The sequence below is a fragment of the Sminthopsis crassicaudata genome, chromosome 2 (assembly GCF_048593235.1).
Source record: "Sminthopsis crassicaudata isolate SCR6 chromosome 2, ASM4859323v1, whole genome shotgun sequence".
NCBI lineage: Eukaryota > Metazoa > Chordata > Mammalia > Dasyuromorphia > Dasyuridae > Sminthopsis > Sminthopsis crassicaudata.
In genome coordinates, this window is record NC_133618.1 from 160,811,723 (window position 1) to 160,836,055 (window position 24,333).

The 24,333-nt window shown below is 35.1% G+C and overlaps 1 protein-coding gene across 14 annotated transcripts in view; it reads left to right on the forward strand.

The window, feature by feature from the left end:
* The window catches only part of DZANK1 (double zinc ribbon and ankyrin repeat domains 1), a 138,029-nt gene that overhangs the window by 101,568 nt on the left and 12,128 nt on the right, over window positions 1–24,333 (forward strand). For 10 of the 14 annotated variants that reach the window (XM_074287770.1, XM_074287769.1, XM_074287766.1 and 7 more), the window contains 5 exons: window positions 3,976–4,047; window positions 11,504–11,600; window positions 11,941–12,035; window positions 20,680–20,760; window positions 23,939–24,066. In XM_074287770.1, the coding sequence (XP_074143871.1) occupies window positions 3,976–4,047; window positions 11,504–11,600; window positions 11,941–12,035; window positions 20,680–20,760; window positions 23,939–24,066 (473 nt within the window). The remainder of the gene's footprint in view (window positions 1–3,975; window positions 4,048–11,503; window positions 11,601–11,940; window positions 12,036–20,679; window positions 20,761–23,938; window positions 24,067–24,333) is intronic. The other 4 variants (XM_074287773.1, XM_074287778.1, XM_074287774.1 and 1 more) reach the window with 3 other exon arrangements.

Sequence of the window (24,333 nt, forward strand, 5' to 3'; positions counted from 1 at the left end):
CTAGAAGCTATATTATATCAGGGCCACTCAAGTCATCTCAGTTTCCCAGGCTGCTAAGGCAAATATTCTTAAACTTTTTCCACTCATGATCCTTTTTTGTTCAAGAAAATTTTAGTAATAAATTTTTAGTAGGTATATAAAATAGGTATACAAATCTAACATTTACTTATAAAAAGTCTTTAAGAAATTTTAAAACAGTTCTTTGGTATACATATAATTTTATTATTTATTAAAGATGAAAGCAAATTTGTATACTAATGAGTTGCTTAAGAAGCTTTGTGCTAGGATATTGTGGCAAGAATCTCACAGTTCTTTAGTCATAACCACTATACCCAGTTAACAAAAACCAAGATTGAGATAAGGTCTTCCCTTATCTAGATAACTATCTAGGTTAGGTTAGAGATTCTTAGATACAAGTTTTCCTCTGGCTTAGCATGAAAAAAAAAAAAAAAATCAAGCCAAGCAAAAGGTGAAAAAGCAAGAGCATTGTTCTTTACCCACTTAGCCCACATTCCTGCTTCTATTATGTATATGCCATCATTAAACCTAGTTGTTTTGGTGCTTTAGTATGGTCAGAGAAAAAAATCTCAATTTTCCTTCAAGTATTTTAACATTTGTAGGGGCTGAACTACTTGATTATATATTTTCCAAAGTATTCTATGTTACAGAAGATTAACAGACTCATAGTATTTAGAAGGAAGTGTCAGGTCTAGTTTAATGGTCTTCACCTCAAATTGTTTGAATATTTTGTTGATCTGATTAATTTCTTAATGCTTTTTCACTTTTTAAAGTTCTTCATTAAATCTGTGAGCTTATCAATATGGGTCCTCCCTAAAGGTATAAGGTACACCCCATCTGTGCTTAGTACTTTATTTATAAACCTTCCACAATGGGTGTCCACCCAACTTCTAGCAATCTTCTAGGTCTCTTGATAGCCCATAGACTGTTTGTGCTCATCACATGACCAGCCCATCTTTTCTCTGGTCATTGTTACAATGGAATAAAGAAATGGAATAGTAATATCCATATAGTGACTTATGTGTGTGTAGTTGCAGAAATAAATCAGGTTCAAGGCTGATGGACAAGACCAAGGACAATGACCATAAGTTTCTACAAAGTTAATATACAATTTGGAGAGAAAAACAGAATTATAGAGATTGTTTCTTATTTGTGGAAAAGGATCAAGTGACACTGAAATGAGAGGAAGGAGGTTAATGTTGTGACATTTATTAAGTTAAGTGACCTCTGGGAGAAGGTGTCTATCTTATGACTTCTCCCAAATCAGGTAACTTATATTCCCAAAATGCTGGATGAAGTCAAAAAGGAGTCAAATGCTTTATCAAGAATTTCAGGACAGAATGATAGCCTACCTTAAGCGTCATCAAAGAGTAAAGAGGAACAGTGTACAACCAGAGTCATAATTTCATATATCCCCTAAAGAGACAAATCTTGTTAAATAGATTCTATAGGTGAACCTATAGTCAGGCTACTTGGTCAAATCAACTGTTTAGTGGGCTCATCATGGACTAATTTGAGAGGAGAGGTCACCAAGGTAATTAAGAAAATTCAATAAATACAAATACCATGAAACAAAAAACCAAAGCAAAACAATAATAATCATTAATATTAAATAATGTTGTTTCCTTCTAATCCTATAACCCACTCTTAATGTCCACTTAATCAGTGTATTTCATCTTGAGTCCCAGAGGTCCTAAATAGTTGTGTGGTCTGTAGAAACATCTTGGACATCCTAAAGTAGACCTCATCCTCAGGGAAGTTCTGAAGAGAACTTCTAGATGATCTACTTCTCAGCTTCCAAATCATTTGCAGATTCCTTGGCAATTATACTAAAATATATCAGTAACTAGACTCAATATAATTTAGTACATGGAGGTCCAGAGATAAGAGGTCCTTCAGAAGAAATCTTATCAAAAAACACCCTCAGATATATCTGATAAATAAAACTATAAAAAAAATTTTTTTAATTTAAAAAAACACCCTTAGGTGTTCCTTCAGCAAGAGTCCAGTAAGTTACACAACCTCAGTTCCTTTGTTGGTCACTATAACTATTACATGGAATAAAGAAATCAAAGCAGTATCCAAACAATGATTTATTTATAGAAATTTATGTGGTAGAAACAAACCAGGACCAAAGCTCTTGATAGGCAGGGATAATGATTTTTCATTTTTACAGTTAGTATATAATTGGAAAGAATGAAAAAGAGGATTATAAGATTTGAAATATCTGATTACCTGATTGGTAAAGATCAGGTGATACTGAGTTCAGAATGAAAAGGTTAATTTTGTGATATTCCTTAAGTTGGGTGACCTTTGAGACTTCTCCAAGACTAGGTGACTTTCAAGCATCTGAAACCAACTTCACAAAAAGGTGGACAAAGGCAAATGGAGTTACTAATGCTATTTTTTAATGTAATTTGACACATCTCTCTTTTTTTTTATTTTAATAGTTTTTATTTACCAGATATATTCATGGGTAATTTTACAACATTGACAATTGCCAAACCTTTTGTTCTAATTTTTCCCCTCCTTCCCCCCCCCCCAATATGGTAGGTTGACCAATACATGTTAAATATGTTAGAGTATAAATTAAATACAATATATATATACATGACCAAACAGTTGTTTTGCTGTACAAAAAGAATCGGATTTTGAAATGGTGTACAATTAGCCTGTGAAGGAAATCCAAAATGCAGGTGTGCAAAATTAGAGGGATTGGAAATTCTATGTAGTGGAGAGTTCTTTCCCTGGGTGTAGCTGGTTCAGTTTATTACTGCTCTATTGGAACTGATTTGGTTCATCTCATTGTTGAAAATGGCAGCATCCATCAGAATTGATCATCATATAGTATTGTTGTTGAAGTATATAATGATCTCCTGGTCCTGCTCATCACTCAGCATCAGTTCATGTAAATCTCTCCAGGCCTTTCTGAAATCATCCTGTTGGTCATTTATTACAGAACAATAATATTCCATAATATTCATATACCACAATTTATTCAGCCATTCTCCAAATGATGGACATCCACGTAGTTTCCAGCTTCTGGCCACCACAAAGAGGGCTGCCACAAACATTCTTGCACATACAGGTCCCTTTCCTTTCTTTAAGATCTTTTTAGGATACAAACCCAGTAGTAGCACTGCTGGGTCAAAGGGTATGCACAGTTTGATAACTTTTTGAGCATAGTTCCAAATTGCTCTCGAGAATGGCTAGATGTATTCACAGTTCCACCAACAATGTATCAGTGTCCCAGTTTTCCCACATCCCCTCCAACATTCTGCATTACCTTTCCCTGTCATTCTAGCCAATCTTACAGGTGTTGACACATCTCTTTGATGCTATCTTTTAAGTCACTTTTTACATTCCATGGTATTCTTAGGTAATTATATGCTGCATCCTATTTAGGTATTAATATTACTATTTCAATCTATATTTTTCTTCATAAAAATTTGTTAATGTATTTAAATATTCATCTAAACAGAAGGCTGCTTAATATGACTTGGAAACTGTGGTTCTGAGATCCCCTAATCTTGTCTACCCCCTGACAACACTAAGATATAATAAAAATATCTCATATAAATTATCTCTCTTATTATTAAATATTACATAATCTATTTTTGTCAGCTTACTTTATTGTTTTATAATCTCAAGGATAAAAGTCTTTCCTAATGAATACATAATCTAATCCTTCTATTTTTAGACAAGATAATTTAACAGAAACAATTAAGTGATTTCTCAGATCTAACCAGTATGTTTCCATTGTTTTCTTTCCTGAACTCTATCCTTTCACAAAGAAGAGATACTAGTTTAAAATTAAATATCTAAGGATCCACAAGCAGATCAAACATATAGCTCAAAGCCCCTTACTTTCTAGGTTATTTTTCAGGTCAATGAGTATCAAACAATTGTTAATGCCTACTTTATATGTTTGGGTTTTTTTCTTTCTTTCTTTAACAGCTTCTCTCAGCTACAGTCCATGAAGACAATTATTCAGTCAGCATTAGACTGAATTACATGCAAATCACAAAGGTGGGTAGCAAAAGTCACATTGTTAAAACATCAACAATAACAAAAACACTAAATTTGGAGATCTATTTATTTTCTTGTTTTTGAGTTAAAAATTCATGGTAATGCTTTCATTTGTCTTGAAACATTTTTAAAATTCATAATAAGCAAGTCATATAATAATATGGAACTGAAAAATAGACTAAACCTAGGCACTGGGTCTAAGGTATGTGTCTGACCAAGATAAAATACTCAAGAGAGAACAATGCAGAACTCATCCTTAAGGTCTTTTCAGCATTTTGTCAATGTACTCCATGTGATAGAAAAGATTTTTATGGCCCCTTGCCTCTGCAATACAAAGTTTATGAAGATAGTTATTTGAAGATCTTATTTTAATATATTTAATAAATATTTTAATTTAATTTATTAAATAAATAAATAACCATAACCACATCAGCAATACCTTATAGCCCTTTATTCTCTTCTTCACTACGGTGACTTGATCATAGATGATACACTGAATGAATTTCATGTTTAATGCAATTATGTCTCGGTAACTTTACCTTGAAATCCTTTTTCCAGTGTAGTTGCTCCCTCAGTAGCTACACTTTGACAGTTTCTCCATTTTATATATGGTTAGATATACTAGAGAAGATATGGTTTCAGTAGTAAGGTTTTTAAAAAATAAAAACAACCTTACTATTGAAACCATATCTTCTCCAATATATCTTTCATGTTTCACCAACAAAATAACAAAACAAAGCAATGTAGCAACTATCACAACATAAAGCATATTAGGGGCAGCTAAGTGGTGTAGTGGAGAGAGTGATAACCACTGAAGTCAGGAAGATTCACCTTCCTGAATTCAAATCTGACCTCAGACTCTTACTAACTGTGACTCTGGGCAAATCACTTAACCCTCTTTGCCTCCATTTACTCATCTATAAAATGAGCTGGAGAAGGAAATGGCAAGCCACTCCACTATCTTTGAAAAGAAAATCCCAAATGGAGATCAGAGTTGAACACAACTGAAATGATTAAGCAACAACAAAAATTAAGCATGTTAGACATATTTGTATTTTTCATCCAACTCTGTGAGAATCAAACTTCCCACACTGTGTAATTTTCGATATATTTCTTTTTCTTTTTTTTTTTTTTTCCTGTGAGGTAATTGGGATTAAATGACTTGCCCAGGGCCACACAGCCGAGAAGTGTTAATTGTCTGAGATCAGATTTGAACTCAGGTCCTCCTGACTTCAGGGCTGGTGCTCTATCCACTGTGCCACCTAGCTGCCCCCTCTACACATTTCTTTTAATTTTCAATGATGTTTTCTATAAGTCTTCCAAAAGTATTATCTGACAAAGGAATGAATTTTAGTCTGATATGGTATTGTTTTCCAAGTTTTATTTCAGTCATTTTTACTATGACAACAAGAATATGAGTTTCTCCAAAAGCATGTGGCTTTTGTCTTTCGGTATTCAATAAGAAACCTAAAAAAAAGAAAAAGAAATAACATAAACATTTACCTTCAGCAAAATTTGATATGGTGCTGGATTATTATATGACTTTGAATAACAATAAAAAATTATTCACAACTCTGAATGTTTTTTTAAATAACTTGCTAACTATGATGGCTTTATACTATCATTAGTTAATTGTTTAAGCGTGAGATTCAGTATAAACAACAATTGATATAAATCCATATTTAAAATCATAATTTTGATAATTTCTAATTACACTTCTTATCAATTCTGATTCAGTCTTTATTATTTTTACTTTTTAATGTGCCTAATGAAGGGCTGCTGCTAAGATTAGAAGTGATAGCTTTACAAACATTTTCTTGTTGTTGGGAATCTTGTGCTCCCATTATTACTAGGATCTTAAAACTCAAGTCCTTTGCAAAAATCTTTTAAATCAACTTATCTATTGTGTTTACTTAAAACTAGATAATGAAACCACTTAGCCAAGTGTATGTAAATTCAATACATTGAAATACACAAATGAAAGAATGAGGGTATCACTGTTGACCCTATCATTTTGTGGAATTACATTTTTCCCTTAAAATACTTAATATACTAGGGGTAGCTAGTTGGTGTAGTAGATAGAGCACCAGGCATGAAGTCAGGAGAACTGAGTTCAAATGTGGCCTCAGACACTTAACACTTCCTAGCTATGTGACCCTAGGTAAGTCACTTAACCCCAATTGTCTCAGAGAAAAAAAAAAAAATCAAAGCAAAACCAGAAACTTAATATACTATGTGTCACACATAGTCATCTGACATATGGATCAATTGAGATCACCAATGTCATTTGCATGGTAAATGCAGAAAAACTTCCTTTCTTTTTTTTTTAAAAGAGCAGGAAACATATATATATAACAGAAGTTCTACTTTTTGTTCTTATACCAAATTGATTCATTACTTCCCCCAAAATAAAAAATGAATATTTAAAAATTTAAATGAATAAGCATGGCTTGAAAGACATATGAAAAAACAATCCCATTCTATCTCTTTTAAGAGATGAAAGGTCCACAAGTGTTGTACGTTGCATGTACTTTTAGACTTTATTATTGTATAGATCATACAGATTTTCCCTCCTTTTCTTTTTGCCTTTAAAATACTTCTTATTTGAAGTACCTCTTTGGAAGCCAATAAGGAGGGATACTGGGAGCAACTATAGTCATGAAAAAAAAAAAGACATTAATAAAAATTTAAAACAGAAAGGAAAAGGAATATGTGCTAGATTTGAACAGGGTAGCTAGGTGGCACAGTGGATAGAGTCCCATCCATGGAGGCAGAAGGGCCTAAGTTCAAATCTGGCCTTAGTTATGTGACCCTGGACAAGTCACTTACCCCTTTTTGCCTCCGTTCCTCCTCTATAAAATGAGCTGGAGAAGGGAATGACAAACCACTCCAGTATTTTTGCCAAGAAAATTCCAAGTGGGGTCTTAGAGAGTCAGACATGACTGAAAACAACTCAACACTAGACTTGTGATTTCATTAATATAAGGAACTTACAGGTGAGAAAGCTACTTCTACCAGTTACAGTCTAAGAAAGTTGCCTTTTAAAATAAAGCAACTAAATTTTTATTACTTTTTAATTCATCAATGAATATGTGAGTGGTAGCATAGCCTCCCAGTCAGAAAGACATACAAAACTTATTTCTAACAAATATCACCTAGATTACATCATTTAACCTTTCAGTGACTTAGACAACTCTCTAAAAATAAGTTAACTCATATAGCTGAGATTATTGGTAAAGGGAGTTTTTCACAGAATACTTTCTGTATTGATGAAATAAACAAGGGTGATTTTGACAGAGAAGAAGGCAAGAGAAGAAAGAGGAGGAGGGAGAGGAAGAGGGAGAAGAAAAAGGAGAAGAACAAAGAAGAAGGAAGAAGTAGATGAGCTCCCGTTTATATTACCCTTGGACGTTCTTAAAAACGTTCATACACGAACTTAATTTGAGCCTCATAATCCTGGAGAGAATAGGCATTTTTGTCTCCAGTTTACAGATGAGGAAAGTTAAGAATGGGAAAAATGAAGTCTAAACTTACCTAAGTTTATATAGCTAATAAATGGATGATCTGAGATTTTTTTCCATTTTAATTTTATTTTCAGTTCTAAATTCTCTTACCCCCTCCATCCCATTCCCCACCCATTGGGGCTAGGTTTTGAAAATGAGGATCCAGAAGATTAAGTGTATAAAGGGTGGAGATATCTCTATCCAAATTAACATAATCATAGAAGTCCCAGATGCTTCAATTGAATCAGTATACTGGGTACTAAGGAATTTTCGTTCGATTTCAACACAATTTGTGAGTAAACACCTAATACATCTTATAGAATTTTAGGATATTAGCCCTTGAATGAAATCATATAGCACACAGGAAATACCCACTTCCAAAGACAGAACAAAGCCCCAACTGGAAACTACTTTTATAGGTAGGACAGTTTGTCTTTTGGATGCCTCCACTCCCAGTCCTATTGAGAATGCCAGCTATGGATTCAAAAAGGTACATCCACACCACAAAGCAACAGGATCTGGGAGTTATCCCTTTGCCTTACATGAATCCTACTACTATTTCTCACCATGGACCTGTATATTTATATATTTTAGATAGTATGTCCCAGAATTTGGAAGATTTCTTTTGTATAAACTATTCTTATTCAATTTTCTTAATACCTTTTCTAAATGTCTGTTAATCATAATTTTTGGAAAGAGACATAGTAGAGAGGGCTAATGAATAATGTAATTAGAAAGCCAAATGCTCAGCATTACCTCCAGGATCCTAAGAAAGGAAGTAGTACTAATTCTTGACAAAAAGGTGATGGATTTAAGATGCCAAATGAAATATATTTTTGGACATAACGAATGTGGGAATTTGTTTATCAAAAAACCCCAAAAACTCCAGCAATTATTAAGGGCCTGGCTATGTGCAGGCACTGTGTTAAGCACTATGGATACAAAAAGAGGTAAAGGATAGTTCCTGCTTTTAAGGAGCTTACAATCCAGCAGAGAAGCAAATAAATATATATTTAAATATATACATATAATGTATATAAATATATATGATGTAATAAATATATACAATAAGGATAAATAGGAAATAATTAACAGAAGAAAAGGCACTAGAACTAAGAGGCATTGAAAAACCTTACTGTAAAAGATGGGATTTTAGTTGGGACTTAGAGGAAGCCAGAGAAGTCAGTAGGCAAAGTTGAGAAAGGAGAATTGTCAATTTCTAAGTCAAGGAATACATCTCAGGGAATGAAAGATAAAAAAGCTGTGAGGGGTCCAAGAACTTTGAATGCCAAACCTAGCATTGAAGGCAGTAAGGAGCCACTGGAGTTTACAGAGGAGCGTGTTGTGATCAGACTGCATTTTTGAAAATCAGTGCTATCCACAGCCAGGGAAAGAACCATGGAGTCTGAATACAGATGGAAGCATACCTTTTTCACTTTTTGTGTGTATTTTTTTTCTTGTGGTTTTTCCCTTTTGTTCTGGTTCTTTCACAACATGACTAATCTAGAAATATGTTTAACATGATTGCACATGTATAACATCGCATTGCTTGTCTTGGGAAACAGGAAAGGGAGAGAAAAAAATTGGAACTGAAAATCTTATAAAAATGAATGTTGAAAACTCTCTTGATTGCTTAAGAAAAAATAGCATATTGTGTGTGTGTGAAGAGAGAGAGACACACACACACATAGAGGGAGAAAAGGAGGGAGAGAGAGGAAGAGGGGGAGAGAAAGAAACAGGGAGGGAGGGAGGGAAGGGAAAGAGTGAGAGAAAGAAGAAAATCACTTTATTGTCTGAACAGAAGATGGGTTGGAATAGGGAGAGACTCGAAGCCAGCAGACCTGCCAACAGAAGATTTCAATCGCTATTGAGAGGTGTGAGGAGATAACAGCCTGTATTAGCTAGGTGGCTCTGTCAGGGGGAGAGATATTTCTCTCAGAGGAGGGAACTTAAGAGATAAAAAAAAAAAAATTTAAAGTTGAAATCACCAGGCCTCGGACTTGAAGAATGGTGTTAATGCTGTTCAGTAATAGGAGAAATGGGGGCACAGGAGTTTGGTGGAGGAAAGGTGCTAGGAAAGCAGGATTTAGGGAGAAAGATCAGATCTGTTTTGGACGTCTTAAATTGAGGATGTCCACTGGACATTCAATTCAAGATATCTGAAAAGTGATTGGAAGTGAGCAGAGAGGTTGGAGAAGAATGGCTAGATTTGAAAATAGTCAACAGAGACTATGAATACCTCTAATAACAACCCCCTTCTCCCCCAGTGAAGGATGAAAGGATAAATGCTGATTGATTGAGAAAAAAAAAAGTTTTTAAGGCGTTAACCAACCATAACATGCTATAAAGAGTGTCCCCAAAGATAGTGTTACAAAGGACTTATCCATATTCACAAAGCTAATGTCAATGATTAGCTTTTTTAAATATGCAGCATTATTGTTTTCTACATTTATTACAGAGACCGCTAATGTGGCACAAATAGTCTTAGATTTGGAGTAGTACCCACTGCCTCTGTGGGCCTGGGCAAGTCATTTAACCACCAACCCTATTTCTTCATCTGTAAAATAAGGGTATTGGACTAGATGACCCCTGAAATCCTTGCAGTTCTAAATCCATATGTCTGGCTCAAGTTTCCACACATTTAGGTTTCTTTTACTTCTGATTTCAGGTTTGGAATTTGAACCTATGACTTCATTAGGGAAGGGAATGAGTGCCAAATTAGGCAACACACTACTAATGCAAATAAGTAACTTCTGTTATACTGTCCTACCTGATTGTGTCAGAGGTACTGATAGGTTACATGAATTGCCATAGACAGTACATATCATCACCCTGATTTCTATATTTAAATGCCTTGGTTTGGTTTTTTTGGGTTTTTTGTTTTTTGGTTTTTTTTTTTTGAAACTGAATCAGAAGATAGCCCACCTCATTTCTTAAAATACTTAAACATAAACATATAACATATTTTACCATAGCTATTGGAATTATTTCTCACTTGTTTGTGTCATTAAGATAATAAAGTTTAAATTCACTTCTCGAGGTGATGTATAGTCTAGCTTTGGGTCTTAGTTCTCCACAGAACTCCATAGAACAGTTCTACACCTACATTTTTTAATCTTTGTAGAAAGAAACCATTTGTGAAAAGATATTGTTTATACTGTACAGTTCTCATTATACTCTTATTTACTCAATGATTGTACTTTATATCTTTCTTTGGTGGTTTTGTTTTTGATTGACATTTGGGGTTAAGTGACTTGCCCAGGAACACTCATCTAGTGTTAAGTGTTTAAGAGCAGATTTGAACTTAGATCCTCCTGACTCCAGGATCATCAACTGTCCCCTCTAGCTGTTCCCTTACTATATATCTTTCACCTCAATCTTTCTTAGCATTCTAATCCACCAACTCTTAAAAATCTTTTTTATAAGTTTTCTTATCTCCACTGATATTGGTAATGGTGTTTGTTTTTTGGCAGATTGTCAGTTCCTTTATATCCTGAAATATTTTTATCTACTTTTAAATACATTGCTTCTACTTGATGTTCTAGTCAATATTCGAACTTGCAATCATTATTCCCTATCTTCTCCCTGCAGATTCTTGTCTAAATTAATATGTAATATCTTTTTTAAATGTGAGGTCTTTCACTTTCTTTTGAAGTTTCTATCATCATGGATATCTGCTCTGGATTCTCTAGGCTATCTTTTTTCCTTGACATACTAAGAGTTCTAAAATTAAATGAATCTAGATACATATTTTACATATGTATTATATAAAAGCTCATTGTTTTTGAGGATTAATTTGCTAACTTTTATTTTTCATTCTTTCTTTTTGTTTCAGATATTGCCTTTTTTAAAAATCTTGAATTAGCCCTAGCTAATTGCTGTGTACTCATTTTAAAAAAAAAAAAGTATTTCAGGGTTATCTTTTAAAATGCATTCTTTATGTCATTTGCCAGACTATTTTTTCCAACAAGCCAATAAATTATGAGAAGTATTTTCCAAGCCCAACAACAGAAGGTCAAAATGGATATTATGGTAGACATTTGTATACTGGTGAGTTTTCCCTTAATGTTTTCAGCAACTGAAGAGTATCACATAAAACTTGTTAATGACAACAGAGAACCTGAAAATCATGTACTTGACTACCCATTACAATAATTTATATATGGATACCTCTCTGCTTATTTGACAATTTCTTGGAATTAAGGCTATACCAGCTGAAATGCCCCAGAAGTACCATAATGAGGTTTTGGGGCTTGGTTAAGAGAAAACTTCTCCCATCTAATTTTTTTTATTCCCTGATTTCCCCTTGATCACAAATTGTCTTATATGCTATTGCATTGCAGGGAGAGAATATTTCTTTGAATCTTAACTCTTTTATGTTCTTCTTTAGTCAATGAAAACAACCAAAGCACTTCAGACTCTACAAGAGACATAATGAATAAAAGGAAGATAAGACCATTTCAAAGAAGGGAAGACTTTCTTTCAGTATGTACAATCTTTATTCTTTGTGCTTGCCTTCTCTAGGACAAAAGATAGCACTGCCATTTATAACAATTAAATGGAGAAATAGAAAATGAATACATTTAATAAACAATCACAGAATTTTAGGAATTTTAAAATTCTGAGAGGTGAAATAGTCTAACCCTTTTATTTTTCAAATAAAGAAAAAAGTTAAATGAGGTTAAATAATGATCTAAATCACTAACTGGACTGTGGCAAGAACTATTGCTCCTGTCTCCTCAGTTTTTCATCCAGTTTAGGTTTTCTTTTTCCATTGTATAATTCTGCCTTTTAATTAATCTCTCAAATTCTTAGAAACTGTTTTAAAGACCTATTAAAAAGGGAATTTATTACAAAAATCTTTTGGAGGGTCCAAATGACATTTACAAATATCTCAAAGTACTTTTTTGTATAACCACCCTGTATGATAAATAGATGAAAGTCTTATTATTCCCATTTTATGAATTAGGAAATGGAGATTCGGTAAAGTACAATTACTTGCTATGTAGGACAGCTATGACCCCAACCCAAATGAAAATCAGAGACTTTCAAGGTAAAAAGCAAAAAAGGATTTATTACTATCTCATGAGAGAGGACAACTCCTAACAGACAAGGTATTAGTAGAGGAGTGCAAAGTGCAAACTGCAAAACACAAGATTAAATAGACCCAAATGCAAAAGTCCCCCTCCTCCCGACCTATTCTCCCATTGTCTGGGGGAGTCTAGGCTTACACTCTAAATGTGGAAATTTATCCCAGAACAAAACAAAACAAAACAAAAATACTAATAAATAACAAACTCTTTACCCATCAAGTACTAAATACTAACTAAGAAGTGTGTGTATATGGGAAACAGGAGAGAAAATGTTCATCCAAGACAATTGAACATCTGCAACTTTTTAGTTATAGCTCAATTTGTTATTACAAAGTCTCAAGTCACAATTAGAGCTTAGGTCGAAGCCACATTATGAGAGGTCTTCACTCAGTTTATCCCATCAATCCCTCCTCTTTATTTATTAACCTTTGCAGACCTCTCAAACTATTTTTGATACATTTCTTAACCATCTTTTCTCCGTTTCCAGTCCCTCTGGACCTGATTTGTCCTTTTTTTCTTTACTGGGGCCCATCCTTGTCTTTTAATATTTCAAGTCTAACTGGACTCCCCCTCCAGGTTGTTTGATTTTTATCATCCTGACCAATAATGTCTGTAATCCATTGTTAATTCCTCCATCCTGTTTCCAATCTAGTTAGCATCTTTAAAGACAGACACAACAATCTTTGAGACAATCTCAATGGGAATTTAGCTTTCCCAGGCTGTCTTATTATCATAAGTTAAGAAGTTAAGCTTTTGAGTGAAATGAGCAGAACCAGAAGATCACTATACACTTCAACAACAATACTGTATGAAGATGTATTCTGATGGAAGTGGAAATCTTCAACATAAAGAAAAACCAACTCACTTCCAGCTGATCAATGATGGACAGAAACAACTACACCCAGAGAAGGAACACTGGGAAGTGAATGTAAATTGTTAGCACTACTGTCTATCTACCCAGGTTACTTATACCTTCGGAAGCTAATAATTAATGTGCAACAAGAAAATTGGTTTTACACATATATTGTATCTAGGTTATACTGTAATACATGTAAAATGTATGAGATTGCCTGTCATCTAGGGGAGGGAGTAAAGGGAGGGAGGGGAAAATCTGGAAAAATGAATACAAGGGATAATGTTATAAAAAAAATTACTCATGCATATATACTGTCAAAAAATATATAATTATAAAATTAATTAAAAAAAAAAAAAAGAAGTTAAGCTTTGGGGCAACTAGGTGGCACAGTGGATAGAGCACCAGCCTTGAATTCAGGAGAACCTGAGTTCAAATCTGGTCTCAGACACTTAACACTTCCTACCTGTGTGGCCCTGAGCAAGTCACTTAACCCCAGCCTTGGGGTGGGAGGGGGGGAGAAGTTAAGCTTTACAGACTATCTTGATGGCATGGTCTGGGACCTGGTCAGCTGTCTGTCTTTCTGACCCTCCCTCTTCAGTTTGCACCTTAGCAATCCCCAAGGCTACATTTTCCCCATAAAAGATATGCTTATGATGAAAACTTTTGCTACATTCTCTTTAGAACCAAGCCCACTATAAGACTCTTTTCCTCCCTCACAGTACCTTTCCTGTAGCTAACTCTGGTCAGTCTGCCAGACAATGGCTTTCTCCCACCTCATGGGGGAACTTGTCTTTATATGCTTTCCCAACTCTATTTCATATTTACCATTCCTGATGTTCACCATATTCTTTCATTTTGCCTATTCCCCCAAATAAATTTACCCTTTTACAAAAAGAATGGCCACCAGAAACTCTTCATATGACCAAACCCCAACTTTTGGTCCCTGCCATCATTTTGTGATAAACCTCACACCATAAATCATATCAGTAAGACCAGGTCTGGAATGGGACATGGGCCAGTTTTCTGATGTCTTTGGCAATTTCCATTACTACCTGTCCATTGTTATCAATTTTCACTCTGCAAAAATTTAATTTCCCACAAACACTACCTTCTTTAGCCAACAAGTAGTCTAATACCATTCTATGCTGGAGTACTGTTTCTTTAGTCTAAGTACTGCTTCTCTAATTTTTGTAGTCTGCTAACAAATCCACTACTTTTGTTGTCTGGTTAGTAATTATTTTGACCATGGCCTGAAGTCTAATGAGCCTATTCAGCATACAAATTAGGGTTCTGTACCTCCCAACTCCCATCTAGGGCCATCTTTCCCCCCCTACCATTTGTGTCTCCAGTAATTAGAGTAGGCAACTCTTCACAAATAAAGATGCCTATCTGTAAAGTCAGCAACAACAGAATGCTAAAAGAAACAGACAGATATATGCATCTAGCAACAGATAGATGACTAGGCCAAATACTTAACTACTTATTTAGGATATAATGACCACATATTTTCAGATAGGAAAGATCTGACACACTTGAATTGTGCTCATAGCTTCTACTGAACCCTTGCCCTCATTATAGAAATTTGTTTGAGGAAAAAGCAGGGACATGATTATAATCAAAAAGTGGTCCTTCAATCCTCAGCCTGAGAGCACATACATGACAGGATAAAGCATCCTTAGCTAATTGTGTACAATAACAATTGCTTGCAAGTTCAATGCAATGCAATAACAAGGGCACCTTAGACCAGACTCAGGAATAATCAGGTGCGTTATTCAAAGGAACACCCCTGGAAAACTGAGTCAGAAGGAGCCCACCTTAAGTGGAAGCCAAGGATGTCCTCCCAACTCTTACCCAGATACTAGAAGTTAGTATCTATAACAAATCAGGATCACATTCTTCTGAGTAGATTTTGGCATATTCCTTTCAGATGGTGGATCACTGGCTTGATGATCCATCATATAATCATACCTGAATTCATAATTCCAAGTAATAGCAGCTAAAGTCTCAAGAGATTTTATTTCAAATAACAAGTCTCATTAATCAAAGGTTCAGGTGAATTTAGCATTCAAGGATCACATATCTTAAATAGGTATTGACTATAATATTACACTGATAACAGAGATTCATTCTAGAAAGTTTACATCTTCATATCTAAATAGATGGGATTTAAATTCAACATTACACAAATCATTTTACTTTAAGGTACTCAAAAACTAAGCTATAGCAAAACATATTCAGGTATTAATCATGTTCAAAAGGATAAAGATAGACCATTTTCTCAGAATCTCCCTAAACAATGGGAAAAACTTTAAAATGATTCTATACAACCAATTAAAACCCATAGAATATAGAATACACTCTATCATCCAGAAACACCAGCCTAGTCAGAACAGATTCCACAAGTTTCTCCAAGTGAGAGAAGCATGGAAAATCCCAGAGAGGGCATTTTTTTTTTTCCTTTTGGAATCCTTCTGCAAGTCTCAGGCTTAGGCCTTCAGAATTTTAATCATGTAAATAAGGCTTCCTTAAAAATACAATAGACTAACTGAAGTTAGCTGATAGAGATAATACCAAGCAATTTAATCATTAGTCTCAAAAACCCCAGAATCAAAATCCCCTTTGAATTTACATCCAGTGAGGATTGACAGTTCCTCTGAGTAAGGCACCTGCCCAAACAAAACAACAGTATTTAATATCATTTTGATACTCCATCCCCATTCTTCCTAAGGGGCTATCTTTTCAAAACACTTAGATGGGGTATTTAGAGCCAGCTACCTTCCTTTCCCCAGGTTCACCGTATTTTATCCTTTTTGATGGAGGACTCACCCAATCTTACCAAAGGAAAATGGAAGAACCTTTTCGGACTCAAACCACTTAGAATTTCTCACTACCAAATTCTCCCAATCTCAGTAACGCAGGCAGCTCAGAAGTTCTTGGCAAAAGGAAAGTCCTCTTATAGACTTGAACCGCTTGGAGTCTCTCTCCCCTTCACCAGTTCCTTGCCCTACCTGGGTAGTGCACTTATCTGACTGATTACAAATTTTCTCAGATAGTTTATCTCCTGGCCCAAATTAATCCCCTATCTTTGCTAGCCTACTTCTGGTTTTGCTTTCTCCAAGTGTCCAATCAGGACATCTGGCACTATATCTACTTCTGCCTCCAATTGTTTTATTGTGTTATAAAGTCATGTGTGGGTCAGTCAGAAAACATGTGCCAGGCCCCGAGCTAAACCCTGGGGGAGGACAAAAGGTCCTCCCTGTCCTCAAAGAGCTCCCAGCCTAATGGGGAAGACATAAAGCAGCATGGATCCACAAGCTCTATGCGGGTTCCTAGGATATAGAACAGAGGGAATGCACTAGGAAAAGGGTTAGGAAAGGCTTTCTGTAGAAAATGGGATTTTTGTTGGGACTTAAAGGGCACCCAAGCAAAGAAAGGGCAGGGAGGAGAGTCAGAGAAAATGCTCAGAGCTAAGAGATAAAGTATTTGTTTATGAGACAGCCAGGAGGCCAGTGTTGCTGGATCAAAGAGTAATGTTGTCAGGGAGTGAGGCATAAGACCACCAGACAGGTAGGAGGGCTAGCTTATGAAAGGATCTGAAGGCTGAAAAAAGCATTTTGTGTTGCTCCTAGAAAGTAGGGTAGGGTAGGGAAGAAACATGATCAGACCTTTAAGTTAAGAAAATAACTTTAGCCACTGAATGGAAGACAGATTGGAGTCAGGAAAGATTTGATACAGGCAGACCCACCAGTAGGCTATTGTAGTAATCCAATTGTAAAGTGATAAGAGCCTGTATCAGATTGGGGGCAGTGTCAGAGGAGGGAATGGGGCATATTCGAGAGACAGAGCTTAGCAACAGACTGGATGATGGGGAGGAAGTAGTAAGATATAGTGAGGAGTCTTGGGGGATACCCATGTTGTGAGCCTGAGGGACTGGGGGGATGGTGGTATAACAGGGAAGATAGGAAGTGAGAGATTTAGGGGGAAAGATAATAAGTTCTATTTGATCATATTGAGTTTGAAGAGGTCTACTGGACAAACAATTTGAGATGTCTGAAAGGTAGTTGGACACAGGAGATTGGAGGCAATAAACATTTATTGTTTATTAGGGTGAAGTACTTTGAAAGGCAAATAGAGTTTATATATTATATATTTCTATAATATATATAGGAAGCCACTAGTTGTCCTATTTAGCTACCTCAGGATAAAGAGCCAAATAAGAATTTATATGTGATCCTAGAGATGATAGAGAGCCATTGGTTGTGCCCATATAGCTGCATCATGGAATTACAAGTTGTAAAAGTTGGCTTTAAAAGCCAAAAAAAAAAAAAAAAAAAACTATCCTAGAGGCAGTAGGTTGTTACTGGAGTTTATTGAATATGAAAGTGACATTTTCCTTTAGAAAATCATTTTGACAGTAATATGGCATAGGGAGAGACTTGAAGCAGGGAAATCAAATAATAGGCTGTTGCAGAAGTTTTTGTTTGTCCTTTGTTCTTAAAGATGACTATGATAGTATGGAGAGTGTGCCATGACATGCAAGTGAATTGGATTTAAGAGGGGGAGGGCTGAGGAAGGTCATCTGCTTTCCTTACCCCTCAAGAGCCAATCGGAGATGGCCCTGAATACAGTAGGAGATCTTGACCTTTTTAAGGTAAGGTCTTCAACAGGTCTTAGACTGACAGAAGTTTTGTCCATTTGTTGATTAAGACTAGGTAAGAAAGAAATGAGGCAAAGAATGTTCTTTTAATATCATTTTTTAAAATCAGTCTGAAAGGAAAAGACACTGAGGTTTCTGACCCAAATAGACTATTATACTTAACTAGATGAAAGGGGATTGTTACAATGGACTAAAGAAACTACGTTTCATCCAGACAAATGGTTTATTTAGCTGTGCATTCAATTGCAGAAACAAATTAGGTCCAAAGGTCCTCTTTAGCAAAGGATGTTGACCATTGGTTTCTACACAATTAATGTAAGATTTGGAGAGAGTGAAAAACAGGAACAATAAGATGTAGGGATTAAGACACCTGATTTCTTATTGGTGGAGAGGATCAGGAGACAGGTGAGAGGAAGAAAGGTATTTGTGATATTCCATAAATTAGGTGACCATGGTGAGGGGGAGTAAATCTTGTGACTTCTCCAAAATCAGGTGACTTATATGCTTAACTTCATAAAATAGGGGGTAAAGACAAAATGGAATCACTAATGCTATTTTTTAATATAACAGAATAAGGGTGTGAATTTGGGAATGACCATGTGAATGGAGAGGAAGGGACAGATCAGAGGATGTTGGGGAGCTAGAAACAACATTTGACACCTGCTTAATTATGTGTAAGTACAGGAGAATAAGGAGTGGGGCATAATGCTGAAGTTGCAAGCTAGTAACTGAAAGGATGATGAGGCCCTCAATAAAAACAGGGACGTTTGGGTTAGCAGAAGGCCACCCTCTATTGAAAAAAACTCCAGGTAAAAAATTTTAGGACCATCATAACCAAAATCCAAAGTTTCCAGATCAAAGAAAAATACTATAAGCAAAAAATAATTCAATTACTGTGAAGCCATAGTCAGAATCATACATATTTTAATAGTCATTACTGTAGAGGAGCAAAGAACTTGAAATGTAGTATTCTAGAAGGCTGTGAGTTTACAGCCAAGAATAACTTTTTTTTTTAATTATTTATTTATTTATTATTACAGCTTTTTATTTACAAGATTTATGCATGGGTAATTTTTCAGCATTGACCCTTGCAAAATCTTCTGTTCCAACTTTTCCCCTCCTTCCCCCCACCCCCTCCCTTAGATGGCAGGTAGACCAATACATGTTAAATATGTTAAAGTATATATTAAATACAATATATGTATACATGTCCATACAGTTATTTTTCTGCACAAGAAAAATCGGACTTAGAAATAAGGTAAAAACAACCTGAGAAGGAAATCAAAAATGAAAGGGGACAAAAACACAGAGAGTGGAAATGTTATGTTATGGTTCACACTCATTTCCCAGGGTCCTTTCGCTGCGTGTAGTGGGTTCTCTTCATTATTGAACAAATGGAACTGATTTGGTTCATCTCATTGTTGAAAAGAGCCACGTCCATCAGAATTGATCATCATATAGTATTGTTGTTGAACTGTATAATGATCTCCTGTTCCTACTCATTTCACTCAGCATCAGTTCATGCAAGTCTCTTCAGGCCTTTCTGAAATCATCCTGCTGGTCATTTCTTACAGAACAATAATATTTCATAATATTCATACACCATAATTTATTCAGTCATTCTCCAATTAATGGGCGTCCACTTCTAAGATCTTTTAAGCTTTCCTGATGAAAAGACCAGATTGACATAGAAATTTAAATTCAGAGAAGTTAAAAGAAACAGAAAGGCAAACATGAATGACCATTAATGACACTAACTGCTTATGTTCAAATATGGGAAATGATCCATGTGTCTCCTCTGAACCCTATCATCATCAAGGGTCATAGAAGAAATATATTTAGACAAGGTCTGGGAGTGATTCTATTATGTCTTGATGGTCTTAAGAGAAAAACAGAAAAAGAGGGGAAGAGGAATGCACTCAGATCCTATAGTGACAATGAAAACATGGTACAATATAACAAGATAATGTTACAAACCCAAAAGATCTAAAGCATCCCATAAATAATTCAAATACAGATTTTATAACAAACCATTATACACTAACACTTCAATTTGTTTGCCAACAGCCATATCAGTGAGGCAATGAGTTAGAAAGATCTGAGTTCAAATCCTGATTCAGACAATTAGTAGCTGGATTTGGGCAAGTCACTTCACTTTGACTGCCTTAGTTTCTTCAGCTGTAAAATGAGGATGATGATCCTCACTTGCAGAGTTGTGAGAGCAAAGAGCCTATATTTGTAAAAAGTGCTTAGCCCAGTGCCTGGTACATAGTAAATACTTGATTCACGCTTATTTCCTTATTTCTTTCATGCCATCAAATTCTCAGCTTCTCTATCAGGTATTTGTGGTCCCATGTTAACTTGTCAATATTGGTGATTGAAGTAAACCTATTTCGATATCACTTTAATCTTTAAGCAACTGACTCTTCAAGAGGTTTGCTCCCATGATTAAGCCTGAGATAAAGATTGGAAAGATATAATTCAGAAGAGAATGTTTATAAACCATCTTCTGTATTTCTGTAGCCTGAAAGTAGACACCTACTGAAGGAAATAAGTCTAAAAGGAGATGGAAGAATCTCTGTGGTTGAACAAATGCTTGATGAAGTAAGTGTAATAACAACCAAGACCCTCTTCAAAACTGCCAAATATACTGCCTCCTGTCCAGTTGTTTCTGATAACATTTTTTTCAATTTTTTTAAGCCTATATGTTAAATTTAAAAAGCTGTTTTAATATGGATCTAAACACTAGATTAAAAACTTTAAGCTAAATGTTACCTACTTTCAGCTTTAAAAATATACTGGTAATAAGTACAGTTTTAGAAAGTTTTACATGTCTTTAAAAATAGATTTGCTGATTTGGAACTATGTCCAAAAGGTTATCAAACTGTGTATATCCTTTGATCCCAGCAGTATCTCTATTGAGTATGTATCCCAAAGAGATTGTAAAGAAGGGAAAGGGACCCACATGTGCAAAAATGTTTGTGGCAGCCCTCTTTGTAGTGACCAGAAACTGGAAACTGAGTGGATGCTCAACTGGAGAAGAACTGAATAAATTTTGGTATATGAATGTTATGGAATATTACTGTTCTATAAGAGACGACCAGCAGGATGGTTTTAGAGAAGTTTGGAGAGACTTAAACTGATGCTGAGTAGAATGAGCAGAACCAGGAGATCACTGTGCATTGCAATATTAATATTATATGATGAATTCTGATGGACATGGATCTTTTCAACAATTAAATGATTGAGGCCAGTTCCAATAATCTTGTGATGAAGAAAGCCATCTACACCCAGAAAGAGGACTGTGGGAACTTAGACTGGATCACAACATAGCATTTTCACTCTTTTTGTTGTTGTTTGCTTGCTTTTTGTTTTCTTTGTCATTTTTTTTTCTTTTTGAGCTGATTTTTCTTGTGCAGCTTGCTAAAAGTAGAAATATGTATAGAAGAATTGTACATGGTTAGCATATTTTGGATTACTTGCTGTCTAGAAGAGAGGGTGGGGAGGAAAAGGAGAAAAATTTGGAACACAAGGTATTGCAAGAGCTATTTTTTAAAAAAAATATTTGCTGGGTAAGGAGTGGTTATGGGGAAAAGAGAGTACACAGTGCGGTGATACAGAAAATTGAATTGACTAATGGTTGTTTTTTAATACCACATTAATTTTCCTAAATACTCTCCCTCTCACCCGCACCTACTTCCAGAAATTTTTCCTTTTTATTTTATTTTATTTTTTAAAGCTTTTTATTTTCAAAACATATGCATGGATAATTTTTCAACATTGACCCTTGCAAAACTTTGTGTTCCAAACTTTCCCCTCGTTCCCCTCAACCCCTTCCCTATATGACAGGTAATCCAATATATGTTCAACATATTAAAATATATGTTAAATCCAATATATGTATATATATTTATACAATTATCTTGCTGCACAAGAAAAATCAGATCAAAAGGGGGGAAAATGAAAAAGAAAACAATGCAAAGCTTTTTATTTTCAAAACATAGGCATAGATAATTTTCAACATTCACCCTTGTGAAAGTGTGTTCCAAATTTTTTCCTTCCCTTCCCACCATCCTTTCCCCTAGTTGACAAGTAATCCAATATATGGTAAACATGTGCAATTCTTCTATACATATTTCCACAATTATCATGCTGTACAAGAAAAATCATATTAAAAAGGGGGAAATGAGAAAGAAAACAAATTGCAAGCAAATAACAAAAAAAATAAAATAAAATATTGTGTTGTGATCCATAGAGTTCCCACAGTCCTCTCTCTGTAAGTAGATGGCTCTCTTCATCACAAGATCATTGGAACTGGCTTGAATCATCTCATTGTTGTAAAGAGCCAAGTCCATCAGAATTGATTCCATAATTGTTACTGTATACAATGTTTTCTTGGTTCTACTCACTTCACTCAGCATCAGATCATGTAAGTCTCTCTAGGACTCTCTGAAATCATCCTGCTGGGCATTTTTTACAGAACAATAATATTCCATAACATTCATACACCACAATTTACTTAGCCATTCTCCAATTGATGGGCATCCCCTCAGTTTCTAGTTTCTAGCCACTACAATGAGAGCTGCCACAAACATTTTTGCACATGTGGGTTCCTTTCCCTTCTTTAAGATCTCTTTGGGATAGAAGCCCAGTAGTAACACTGCTGGATCAAAGGATATGCACAGTGTGATAATCCTTTAGGCCTAGTTCCAAATTGCTCTCCAGAATGGTTGTATTCATTCACAACTCCACCAGCAATGTATTATTGTTCCAGTTTTCCTGCATCCTCTCCAACATTTGTCATTATCTTTTTCTGTCATCTTAGCCAATCTGAGAGGTGTGTAGTGGATACCTCAGAGTTGTCTTAATTTGCATTTCTCTAATCAATAGTGATTTAGAGCATCTTTTCATGTGACTAGAAATGGTTTCAATTTCTTCATCTGAAAATTGTCTGTTCATATCCTTTGACCAAGAAATTTTTCTTGTAACAAAGAAAAACAACTGAACTAACCAAAAAAACAAACTTGTCAATATATTATGCACCTATAGTCTCCTGCCTCTGTGCTAATAAAAAAAAAGAATATATTTCATTATCACTCTCTGAGACCAAGATTTGTCATTGAAATTAATATTCAGTGGCTTTTTGGTATCTTTAGATTTCATTACTATAGTTATTATGCATATTAGTCTTTTCATTCTGTTTTCTTTGCTTCACATAAATTCATGTATCTTTCCACATGTCTCTGAATTTCTCATATTTGCCTTTCATAAGGAATAATAATGTTCTGTTATTTCATAAACCAGGATTTGTTCAGCTAGTTATCCCTTTATAAATGGCTACCCTTTGTTTCTAGTTGGTTTTTTTTTCTGACACAAAAGAACTGTTATGAATGTTTTGTTATTTATGGAACTCTTCTGTTTTTAACCTCTTTGGAGTATATATCTAATAGTAGGATTTCTGGCTGAAAGGGCATGAATGAGTTCCAAGTTCACACTTTTCTAAGCATAACTTCAACACCTGCCCTGAGGGTTCTTTGTAAAGAAAGGTTAAAATTTCGACTCATGATGAGCCAGGAAATCCTCTTTCCCATAACTCGAGGAATTGCAAATAATAATGCCTTTTCTCTATTTTACAGAATCAATATTTGTTTCTTCACACTTCTAGATCATCTATAAGTCTGATCTCAACTCTTGAAGTTCCTCTCCTTTAGTTCATGTTTTTTACTAATTTCTGCAATCACTCTGCTTTTATTAAAATTATCTCTTTTTCTATCCATTGTAGGGAGCTGATCCCAACTGCACCAATAATGAAGACAGACCTTCTTTAACTGTGGCTGTTTTAAATAAGCACCATGAAGCAATACCAGTTCTTCTGCAAAAAGGTGCAGACATTGACCACCAGTCAGGACCGTAAGTAATCCCAACTGAATAGCATCAGCTAAAATATTTTCATTTTCTTTAGGAATGAACTACAAAATTTACAAATTTACAGAATGTAGAGTGGAAAACTCCAATTTTAAATGCTGTTTCTTATACTTTAATGGGTTTGTGGTTTTTTTGGTTTGGATACTCCTGCTGGCACAAACTGAAATGTATCCAAACTCTTAGCCTATATTACTCTTGTCCCTATCTTCCCATAAAGCCAACAAGCTAAAAGTCTCCTTTTGGCTTTTAAAA